This window comes from Anopheles darlingi, chromosome 3 (assembly GCF_943734745.1).
Source record: "Anopheles darlingi chromosome 3, idAnoDarlMG_H_01, whole genome shotgun sequence".
Classification (NCBI taxonomy): Eukaryota; Metazoa; Arthropoda; class Insecta; order Diptera; family Culicidae; genus Anopheles; species Anopheles darlingi.
Window position 1 is genome coordinate 64,818,124 of NC_064875.1, and position 10,000 is coordinate 64,828,123.

General features: G+C 49.8%; 5 protein-coding genes across 9 annotated transcripts in view; 3 read left to right on the forward strand and 2 right to left on the reverse strand.

Annotated features, from left to right (window-relative positions):
• LOC125954480 (uncharacterized) overlaps positions 1 to 1,350 on the forward strand; it is a 9,674-nt gene extending 8,324 nt beyond the window's left edge. For 4 of the 5 annotated variants that reach the window (XM_049684854.1, XM_049684853.1, XM_049684855.1 and 1 more), the window contains 4 exons: positions 518 to 640; positions 714 to 859; positions 934 to 1,093; positions 1,161 to 1,350. In XM_049684854.1, the coding sequence (XP_049540811.1) occupies positions 518 to 640; positions 714 to 859; positions 934 to 1,093; positions 1,161 to 1,285 (554 nt within the window). In that variant the 3' untranslated portion in view covers positions 1,286 to 1,350. The remainder of the gene's footprint in view (positions 1 to 517; positions 641 to 713; positions 860 to 933; positions 1,094 to 1,160) is intronic. The other variant, XM_049684856.1, reaches the window with a different exon arrangement.
• Positions 1,351 to 1,716: 366 nt separating this feature from the next.
• LOC125954478 (dynein axonemal assembly factor 10) lies at positions 1,717 to 3,427 on the forward strand. Its single transcript, XM_049684850.1, has 4 exons — positions 1,717 to 1,872; positions 1,937 to 2,016; positions 2,153 to 3,065; positions 3,139 to 3,427. The coding sequence occupies exons 3-4, from the start codon at positions 2,164 to 2,166 to the stop codon at positions 3,344 to 3,346; spliced, it is 1,110 nt and encodes a 369-aa protein (XP_049540807.1). The 5' UTR covers positions 1,717 to 1,872; positions 1,937 to 2,016; positions 2,153 to 2,163; the 3' UTR covers positions 3,347 to 3,427.
• On the reverse strand, positions 3,347 to 5,984 carry LOC125954427 (tetratricopeptide repeat protein 27). The gene is made up of 3 exons (XM_049684774.1): positions 5,883 to 5,984; positions 4,971 to 5,823; positions 3,347 to 4,899 (listed from the first exon to the last, which is right to left on the reverse strand). Exons 1-3 carry the CDS (start codon positions 5,923 to 5,925, stop codon positions 3,426 to 3,428), a joined length of 2,370 nt encoding a protein of 789 aa, XP_049540731.1. The 5' UTR covers positions 5,926 to 5,984; the 3' UTR covers positions 3,347 to 3,425.
• Positions 5,985 to 6,212: 228 nt separating this feature from the next.
• Positions 6,213 to 8,824, forward strand: LOC125954437 (DDB1- and CUL4-associated factor 8-like). The gene is made up of 7 exons (XM_049684788.1): positions 6,213 to 6,281; positions 6,403 to 6,570; positions 6,635 to 7,045; positions 7,112 to 7,168; positions 7,237 to 7,948; positions 8,017 to 8,162; positions 8,236 to 8,824. Exons 2-7 carry the CDS (start codon positions 6,407 to 6,409, stop codon positions 8,699 to 8,701), a joined length of 1,956 nt encoding a protein of 651 aa, XP_049540745.1. The 5' UTR covers positions 6,213 to 6,281; positions 6,403 to 6,406; the 3' UTR covers positions 8,702 to 8,824.
• Positions 8,825 to 8,840: 16 nt separating this feature from the next.
• The window catches only part of LOC125954468 (proline-rich protein PRCC), a 1,367-nt gene continuing 207 nt past the window's right edge, over positions 8,841 to 10,000 (reverse strand). The window contains exon 1 of the mRNA XM_049684839.1: positions 8,841 to 10,000. This exon is cut by the window's right edge and continues 207 nt beyond it. Within this exon, the coding sequence (XP_049540796.1) occupies positions 8,927 to 10,000 (1,074 nt within the window). The 3' untranslated portion in view covers positions 8,841 to 8,926.

Below are 10,000 nucleotides of genomic sequence, written 5' to 3' on the forward strand. Positions count from 1 at the left end.
GGAACTATTGCTGTTGCTGCTGCTGCTGCTGCTGCGAGGAAGCAAAACCCGAGCGTCGGTCGGACAGCAATGACGCCCACGGTGACGCTCCAAGAGAGTGTTTCTATACTCCCAGGAGGGAAGACGGTGCCGGTGATGGTCCGCACGGTCCAATAAATTATTGCTCACTTAATATTTCACCAGGGCCGTTTCGTTTGTCAACACGCGGGGGACCTATACGCCACGCACGCCACAAACGCCACTGAACGACTTAACGAGGAGCCAAATAGCTCAATGGAGTGTGATACTTGTGTCACTTTTGCTTTCCATTCCCATCTATTTTAAATTTCACAAATCTTGCACAGCTTGAAGCGGAGCGGTTAGGGTCGAGGGGCCTGGCCACAAGGGGCCAAGGTGTTGCCCCAAGGCATCGATCACACTAACACGTGATTGCGTTCGGTGATTATCGTGAATCTGATTATCATACCATGCGTCCATCTCTCTCTCTCTCTCTTCCCCCTACGCTTCCCTTCTCCAGATGAGTCGGAGCTTGTTAGACGACAGGACGACATACTATACGACATTCCGCCCTCTTCCGGTGAGCTGGAGGGGAAGAAATCCGGAGACGTCTACAATCGGATGTACGGGGACCGTGTGAATGGTAAGTTGGGCCTCGTTCGCGTTGCCTTTGTGCCACTTGGGGCCAGTTTGCCGATAACTATTAGAGCGTTTAGATTATCTATTTCTAGCGGCAACGACGCAGATCCTCGAGGGTTCGATCGTTTACGGTTACAAGGGTCATAACGTGAATCTCACCTGCATCGTCAATCACAACTATGACCGGCGGCCCAGTCACATTATCTGGTACCATCGAAACGATGTAAGTTACTTATGGGGAGCGGCGAAGAGGCAACGGGTTCTCTCTCACAAGTTGGCATAAATCGTTCGTTCCAGATCGTTGCATACGAGTCGCTGCGAAAACGGGAACGATCGCCTCTGAACAGCATCACCTCGTACCATCTGATACGGAACGCGGAGTTCGATGATGCCGGAAATTATACCTGCGCACCGGAGCTCTACACCACCGCCAGTACGATCGTGCATATTTTGGACGGTAAGAAAGCTGCACCGATTCCGCGTCTGATCGCTAGGCAAAGGGCTAACGAGCGTTTTCATTCCAGGAGAGGAAGTACAGGAGTCTAATGGTGGTCGGGTTAGTGGTGCGATAAGTGGTACCGCGCAGTTGCTGTACGGAGTGCTCATTTCACTCAGCATAATCTACAACCATCGTGACAGAATGAGTTAGAAATGCGAAGCAATGATGAAGAGCGGAAGCATGCATTGTACATACTGTAAATAAAATTATTATAAACCGCATCGCGTTGCGTTCAAGTTCTTACCTGATGTGGGCGACACAGACCCGTTTTTGTGTAAATTACAGAATAAGTGGAAAGAAAGCATATATCTGATGCAAGAGAGTCAACCACATGATCGAAATCATCATTCTTTGGCAGCATAATTCTAAAGATGTGTTAATTCTTGGCGAGAACAAGGATTAATGCCGATAAATTCAAAAAAATCCAAGCGATCACATGGCTACGAAACGGCCGGTTCGAACCAGTTCAAATTCACTCCCAAACCCCTGCAGTATAAACTAGTCGACATCGAAACGGGCTACAACCCTGTCGTTGTTTTGGCTTTGAGGTTAGGTTGAGATTGTTGAGGTTTTTGCGGGAAATTTCTATATTTTTTTAAACGATTTTCGTAAATTTAGTGATAAAGATTAGATAAAGATAATAGCAAATTCAAACCATCTGCAACTTCCGCAGTCGTTCCCGCTGGAAATCTGCTGTCGAAATTTAGGAGGCTCGGAAAGAAAACCGTTAGATACCGGCAAGTTTTAAGGTTCTTGATTCTGCAAGGAGCTGTTGCATTAACGATCGAAATCTTCTCGCAGAAATTCAGTAACGGATAGGCTTTTAATCCTCCAAATGGACCGGCAAGATTCTACCTAACCGGAACGCCTGTATCTGTTTAGTAAGTATCTTACGTAGTGGAAAAAAAAGTTTGTTTACGAATCCTAGCAACCGGCGAATCACTTCGCCGTGTCATTGCAAAGAATTTTTCCTCGATTTTGTGAAGTGGTATCGTAAGGATCTTATCGACTTTTCAGCCCGCAACACAATGGATTCGGTGCAGATGATCTCACACATCGAGAAATCGCTCAACTACTCGGTGTACGACGTGAAATGGATTCCCTGCACGGCCAAGTTCGTCGCGATCGGATCGAAACCGAAAGGCACCGGAGCTCTACAGATCTTTGAACTCAACCGTGGAACTCTGGAGCTGGTGAAGGAGTCGGAAAAAGACAAATCGCTCAAATGTTGCTCGTTCGGAGCTTCGAAACTCCGTGCGGCACACCTTGCCGTGGGTGATTTCGCCGGCAAACTTTCCCTCTTCGACCTCGAAAGGTTGGACGCACCGCTGTATGAAGTGGAGGCGCACGAGGGGATCATCAACTCGCTGGATGCGATCGGTGGTTCGACGATCAACTGTGGAGCCCCGGAGATTGTAACAGGTGGGCGCGATGGATCGGTCAAGGTATGGGATCCTCGGCAACGCGATTCACCGGTCGCACACATCAGTCCGGCTACCGCGGATCCAAGTGAGCGACGAGACTGCTGGGCCGTCGGTTTTGGCGATTCACACAACACCGTCGAGCGGAGCGTTTGTAGCGGATACGATAATGGTGATCTGAAGCTGGTAGATCTGCGCAATTTGCGGCTACGGTGGGAAACGAATGTAAAGAATGGAGTCTGTTCGTTAGAGTTTGATCGGAAGGACATTCCCATGAACAAACTGGCCGTTACGACGCTAGAAGGCGGTTTGCATGTCTTCGATATGCGTACCCAGCACTCCCAGAAAGGATTCTCGTCCGTGCGCGAGAAGACGGTTGGCCAAGCGCTCGGCACCAACGGAGTCATTAGTGGCGCCAAATCGACGGTCTGGACGGTGAAGCATCTACCTCAAAATCGAGACATTTTCGTAACTGGCGGCGGGTCCGGCAATGTGCGAATATGGCTTTAGTGAGTAATGGGATGAGTGATTTGTCCTCAGTTGGTCACTTGATTGAAAACCATGGATCTCTTTCATTTACAGTCACTATCCGGAAAAGCGCAGCCATGATCACACGGATGGCGAGAAGCTGGGTGTCGCCGGGACACTAGAGATGTTGCATGCCACGACCATTTCTACGCAGCCGGTTCACACCTTTGACTGGAGCCCAGATCGTCAGGGATTGGCTGTTTGCGGATCGTTCGATCAAACAGTGCGCGTACTGATAACTACCAATCTTAATCTACATTAACTCGCCTCAGTGCCTGCCGATGCGGCATAAATTTATTTTAATGTTAATATACGCAAAAATGACTCTTCCTTTCATCGATTTATTTTACCTCCATAGCGCTTTTCAACTCAACTGTGAGCTTATTCACTAGTTCCTCGAGTTGAGCCAACGGTTCACTACACGTCGGCCAATCTTCCGACTTTGCCGACCGAAGGCAGCCTTGTCCTGTAAGCCTTGCCGACGAAAGCTGCGAACGTAGCGACACGAAACGTTCCGCTTCATTCTTCCCATCCAAGAAGGCACGCAAGCTGTACTCGCAAAGATCCACACAAAGAGTGACGATGGTGAGGCAGCTTTCGGCGGCCTTCGACCATTGACTGTTCGATTGAGTATAACCGCGGTACGCGTTCTGTAGCTTCTGGCAACGCTTCAACAGATCCGTATCCTCCAACTCGGCAGCCAGCGCATACAGATACCCGTTGTTGGTGCGCTGAGCACAGGCATGCCCGAGGAGCTTGATCGCTTTCTTCCGTAACCGACTGCACGGTTGACCATCCGCCTCGTTCTCTCCGGTGACAATAGCACGGACTATCAGATCCAGAACCTGCTGATCATAGTACTTGTCCTTCAACTCCATCAACCGCTCGTACGCATTCAGTGCATCTTCATAATTGCGCGTATCAACGCTCACCAGCAGATAGTTCTCCCAAACCATCCAATTGTTGTAGTTACACTTGAGTGCCTCCTGAAGAATTTTATGTGCCCTGTTCTTTTCTCCCAGCTTAATGTACGCTTTGGCCAGATTGTTCCACGACTCAAATCCATGGCTCTCGAGGGAGGTATAGAGACGGTAGGCATGTGCTGCCTCTTCCCAGTTTTCCAGCTGCAATGCCGCGTATCCTAGACGCAGCAGGGTCGGTTCTTGCAAGCTGTTGATCTCGATCGATTGTCGCAAGTGTTTGATCGCCGTTGCATAGTCCTTACGGGCAAAATAGTAGTTTCCCCAGTGACGTTGTGCCCGGGCACTCGTCTCACCGGACAGTTCCCAAGCGGCCCGATAGCACTCGACGTCATCCGTTGCATCGCCGAGCATACAGTAGAGCCGAACTGATGGACCGTGCTGTTCCATCAGCTGCTTGATGATGGTAGCCGCTTTGTGACGCAGTTCCAAAACCGTGTAACAGTCGATAACATTTTCCCAGCTTTCGACGCTGAGGTACACATCGAGAGCACCTTTAATCATGCCCAGCGAGACCATCACATCGGCTAGCTTCACCTTCATCTCCCAGTAGGGTATCAGCCAGGAACTGAACGCCATGGAGAGACGATCGACAGCACTGATCGCTAGTGTTTTGTCGCTTCCATTGCCATCGATCAGCTGAACGAGCTCTTCCAGCTGTCTCAACGATCGATCGACAGTTCGTTTATGGGTGCACTCGTTCGCAGCATTAAGGTACAGGACGGCTACACGTGTTGCCCACGGACCGTGGCACTGATAGACTAGGGCCGTTATATACGCATTCAGTTCTTCCATCGTCAGTTGCTCTTTCGGTTGGGAAACGTAAAGAAACTTCCTGAAAACCAGACAAAATGAAAATTTATAATCCGAAACAGCCCCATGCGCCCGTTCCCGGAGCTTACTTACAATTTAGCCAACACGATATTTTGTATCAGAGCAGGTAGCTGGACATCTTCGTTCTCGGATTCATTCAAAAATTTAATCTTATCCAGCCTCACCTCATCATCGAGCTTAAGAATCGTAGGGAGCACCACGTGGCCGTGTGTAAGCGATGCTGCGAGCAATCCCAGTTCATCATGTCCATTCGCCCTTAATGTCAGTTGTGGAAGCGGATTCTGCTGAAACTTGGTACGTACACCCAGCAATCCTTCCACGGATATCTTCACATCCGACCACGTTTCAACCTTGGTCGCCCAGTATTCCGATTTTGTAATTCGTTTGAACTGCACGTACCCGAGCAGGATCTCCAAAGCGAGCTCGATCTTCACGCCCAATTCATGAGATCCTTGCTCTAGATATGTTTCGAGGACAACGGCGTTCTCATTGAACAGCTCATACAGTCCGTGTGCGAGATCGTCGATACAACGCTGGTGAGTGAGCAGATATCGCTGATACCATACTCGGGTATTAAGCTCATCCCGTGTGCTTCGCTTATCGACGATGAGGGCATGGAAGATCCTTTTGCAGACCAGCAAACAATCAGGTCGCTCCACATTCACATTCAACTCTTCACCATCCACCGTAAGCTGTTGGAGCAGCTCGACATTCTTCGGGGCGTTATCGGTCGGGGTATATCGAGGTCCGAGAAAATTCTTTTCCACAAAAGCCAACAGTGCAGCGATGGCCAGATGTAGCAGCTCCCTTTCAGTGGCCTCAGTTTTGTTGGCATCCTTCTCAAGAACGTCCTGGAATGTCCCGGATCCTATCGCAGCAGCCCAATCGGCCAGCTGGAGTTGCTGATAGAAACGGCTTGCACGATCTGCAATTCGCGAGAGAAGCGATCTTATTCTAGGCCAGAAATCCCGCGATAGTGCTTACCTTCATCGGATGGAGGTTCTAGACCGAAAATACGAGTTTGCATCGTGTATTATCAATAAAACTACGGAATAACGTGGTGCGGAAAATTCCGGAGCACGCGGCGTTTTGAAAAATGTTTTTGTTAAAAATGACACAAGAATCTCAGTGTTGCCAGTTGAAATTCCGGTTAATTTGGTATTTTTCGATAAAATAATTAAACGAAAATTACAGATTAATCTCGCGATATCGACATAGATAGGCCGTTCCTAAAAAGTAATAAAAGTTCCACAAAAAATCCAAAAGATTTTTTACTGTGAAGTGGGCATGTGTGTGCGTTTGTGCGTGCGTCAATTCGTGGCAGAACAACAATATTTTTCATCGCAATTTTTTGGAAATTCTCAATCTTCCTCATCAACCAAGGTTCGGCCGATTTCAGAATTCCGCTCAAGCATTAGTTGTCCCGAGATTAAACATTTGCGAGGGGAAAACGGTATAATAATCTGCAACAATTCTTGCTTTTTGCTTGTATTCCCCGTTCCAGCGAGATGGAAGAATCTGGCGATCCATCAAATGGAGCCGGTAAGGACGAAGAGCTGGGCGATTCATCGCCACCGAAAAAATCCCGTTCCGAGCAGGCCAGCCAGACAACCGCCCAGCCCGAGACTCCGTCAACATCGTCCGGTACAACAAGTGCCCGGTCCCCGAAAAGGTAACTTTCATCCGTATCCACCGTCGGTTCTTTGGTTAATTGCGATTTATCTTTATTCATTAAGCGAACCGTCCGCCGTACCTAAAGCTAATGATGAAGGAACACAGAACGAAGGGGAACCGACTGCTGATAACGCCTCGACACCGGAGGCAGAAGTTGCAGATCCTGCCCTTGCCAGGTCGGGTCCTACGGCACGCTCCAGATCCCCGTATTGGAGTCGCCAGGAAACGTTACAGTTTTTAATTCGGGATGTCATGGACCAACATATGGATAACGAGGAGTCGGAGGAGGTGGAGGAATCCGATGATGATTCTGTGCAGCATAATGAGGGGCCTCTTTCCCCGAACCGATCCAGCAGTGGTTCCGACAGCTCTTCCATCCTGTCTTCCGACACAGATACGACGTCATCATCTGGGCAATCCGAATCGCCGTACCGTGGAGAGGGTTCCAACGAATCACTTACACGATCATCGAGGTAATATCACATGCATCCTCATTCGTGTTGCGCAGTTTGTAGCTATTTTGATTGTACATTTTGCAGTTCATCACCGGATAGAGATCATGGTGTGGTAGAGCCCACTACAGTAGCCAGCGTTCCGTAAGTAGAAATGCTCGGTTATCCAGTGGATCGAGCCCCAAATTACTCCTTTTGCTGGGCCATTCTAGCAAGGGAAGGAACTTCGTAAAAGACCTAGAGGAACGGCAACGCTGCGGTGTAGCATTTCGGGCAACGGAAGCAAATCGCAGCTACAGTGCCAGGCTCTTTGAGCGCCGCATCTACTCGTCGCTGTACGTCGCGAAACACCTCGCGCTATCGCATCGGTTGCGCGGCCATAGGGGCTGCGTGAACAGTTTAAATTTTAACGCGGACGGGACCCTGCTAGCGAGTGGGTCCGACGATTTGCGACTTAAATTGTGGCAGTGGCCAACGGGGAAGCTACTGCACACTGTCCAAACCGGCCATCGGCAGAACGTGTTTCAAACAAAGTTCGTTGACAACGGTTGTAAGATGCGGCAAAACCTGGAAATCCTTACGACGGGTCGCGATGGTCAGGTGCGTTACGTGCTGATCGATAACTCCGGAAAGGCGAACATCGATTTGCTGTTCAAGTGCAACCGGCCCATCCACAAGATAGCTATTCCGGTCAACACACCGAGCTCGTTCGTTACCGCCGGCGAAGATGGTAAGGTGCGGATGTGTGATCTACGCCAGGGGAAAATGGAAACCCTGCTCGACGCATCGTTCCGTTTGTACAGCGTAGCGACGCATCCGTTGGATTCGCAGTTTTGCATCACTGGCAACGATGTGTCGGTGAGCGTGTATGATTTCCGGAATGTACGAGAACCCCTCAAGAGGCTACGAGGCCTTCGTAGAAAGGTAGCTAACGCTAACGGATGCCCATGTTCCGGTAGTGGTCTCATTCACTTTTCTTCTTCCTTCGATAGAAATCACATGCCAGCATAACGTCGGCAGTTTACAACCATATCGGCACGGAAATCGTGGCCAGCTATAGCGATGAGAATGTTTATCTATTCGACAACACAGAGAATGGACGAATAGTGAAACCGATCGGTTCCTTCAAAGATCATCGGTAGGTAGCCACCGTTAGCCCCCGACGCCTACTAGCTTGCTGATTCATTTTACATACCTTATAATCCCGACAGTAACATAAACACCATCAAAGGAATCAGCTTCTTCGGGCAGCAGTCGGAGTATATAGTAAGTGGCAGTGACTGTAGTTACACCTTCGTCTGGGACAAAAAGAGCCAAACGGTGGTCAACTGGTTGCGCACCGGTCCGCTCGATGTGGTCAATTGTATCGAGCCCCATCCAGAGTTTCCTATCATCGCTACGTCCGGACTATCACGGCATGTGATGGTGTGGGCACCGAAGGGACTGATCGATGGTCAAACCTTACCCCGCAGCAAACCTTCGGACCGCGAACGTGTACGGCTTTTTGGGCGCAGCATGTCACCGGGCTGGACGGGTGATATGTTAATGGATGCCTTCAACATACCTCCATCCGAAGAGAGCGACAGTGACAGTATGCGCTCGTACGATATGTCTTATAACTCCGACTACGATGGCATGAGTCCTACCCATCCCATATTCCAGTGTAATCCCTCCTAGAGACCCTCTCTTCCATTCAATTCTTTTTCTTTCCACTGGCCGTTTTTGTCAAACATGGATTCATTAAGCAGTCTGTTAAGTCATGTTTTTTTTCTGTTTTACTTCTCCCGATCGTGCGATGCGGTGCAGCATATCGCGCATAACAGAAAAAATAAATGATCATATTTGTTGAAATATTGCTGCTTTATTATTATAGAAACCGACGAAAACGGATGCACCCTACCGTTAAAAGCCGTATTTGCTTTGCGTTTGGCGTCGCGATTGTCGGTTGAAGGCCCACATCGCTTCGAGCTCCTGAGCGTTTGCCTGGGCCTTGCTGGCCAGCTGCGTGATGTGTGATTTCTTCTTGCTGGTACACTTCCAATCCCCTACGAGATGGCCCGTCGGAACGTAACCCGTCTCATCTTGCAGCTGACGTCGCAGGAAGTCCTCTTTCGAGGGAACGATGTCGGCAGAGGTGATCTCGATCAAATCGACCTGCTCCACCCGTCCGCGTTTCGCTCGATTTCCACCGATCAGTGCGGCGAGGGCGTTCTCATTGGCGAGATCCTGTGAATCGGTTGCTGCCGATGGTAGCTGTTGGTTCATTGTGGATTGTTGTGCTGCATAATCCTCCTCGGGGCTTGGTTCCGGCTCCGTGTACTTGCGTACCGTTTCCGCAATCTTGGCCGCCTTTTTGGCCACCATTGCCGTGATCTCGTTCGCACTGACCGTCGGTAGGGCATCGACTTTGTTGAAGGAAAAGAAATCGTTATCACCATCGTCCTCGTCTTCGCTGGATTCCGCTTTCGGTCGTTTTTGAGAGCCGGATGCAGGCGGTTGGTCCACTGGTCGAGTGGTGGTCTGTTTCGTCACACTCGCCGGAACGCTACGTGGTCGATTAGCGACAGAATCCGGTACGAGCCGCTTCAAGAACGATGGGCCAGCAGCTTCCGCTGTAGAAGAGCCTGTTGCTGCTGTTGCTGGTTTCGATGACGACGGTGCGAACAGAGCCGTCCTCGGTTTAGGCAATAAATTTAGCAAGCTAGTCGCTGCTTTGGGTAACGCTGCACCTATCGTAACTTTGCTCTTCTTCGTTGCACTGCCTGCTTCATCGTCTTCAAAATCCTTCATGGAAGGGACCGTTATTTGTACCTTTCCGTTGCGTAGCTTTGCTTTCAGTGCGGACAGTTCTTTTGGCGGGGGTGGTGGTGGTGTGGGCAGCGGCACATCCGCCGGAATGGCTTTTTTGTGCAGGAACTCGTCATCTTCCTCCACTTCATCCAGCTCGTTGTTGGTGGCTTGTTTTGGCGCGGGAAG

Coding starts and splice junctions, on each gene's coding strand:
- LOC125954478 (XM_049684850.1), top strand. CDS start 2,164: ATGGATTCGGTGCAGATGATCTCACACATCGAGAAATCGCTCAACTAC. Junction 3,066..3,138: donor AATGTGCGAATATGGCTTTA/GTGAGTAATGGG, acceptor TTTCATTTACAG/TCACTATCCGGAAAAGCGCA.
- LOC125954427 (XM_049684774.1), bottom strand. CDS start 5,925: ATGCAAACTCGTATTTTCGGTCTAGAACCTCCATCCGATGAAG. Junction 5,824..5,882: donor AGAACCTCCATCCGATGAAG/GTAAGCACTATC, acceptor CGCGAATTGCAG/ATCGTGCAAGCCGTTTCTAT. Junction 4,900..4,970: donor AATATCGTGTTGGCTAAATT/GTAAGTAAGCTC, acceptor TCTGGTTTTCAG/GAAGTTTCTTTACGTTTCCC.
- LOC125954437 (XM_049684788.1), top strand. CDS start 6,407: ATGGAAGAATCTGGCGATCCATCAAATGGAGCCGGTAAGGACGAAGAG. Junction 7,046..7,111: donor TCACTTACACGATCATCGAG/GTAATATCACAT, acceptor TACATTTTGCAG/TTCATCACCGGATAGAGATC. Junction 8,163..8,235: donor GGTTCCTTCAAAGATCATCG/GTAGGTAGCCAC, acceptor TAATCCCGACAG/TAACATAAACACCATCAAAG.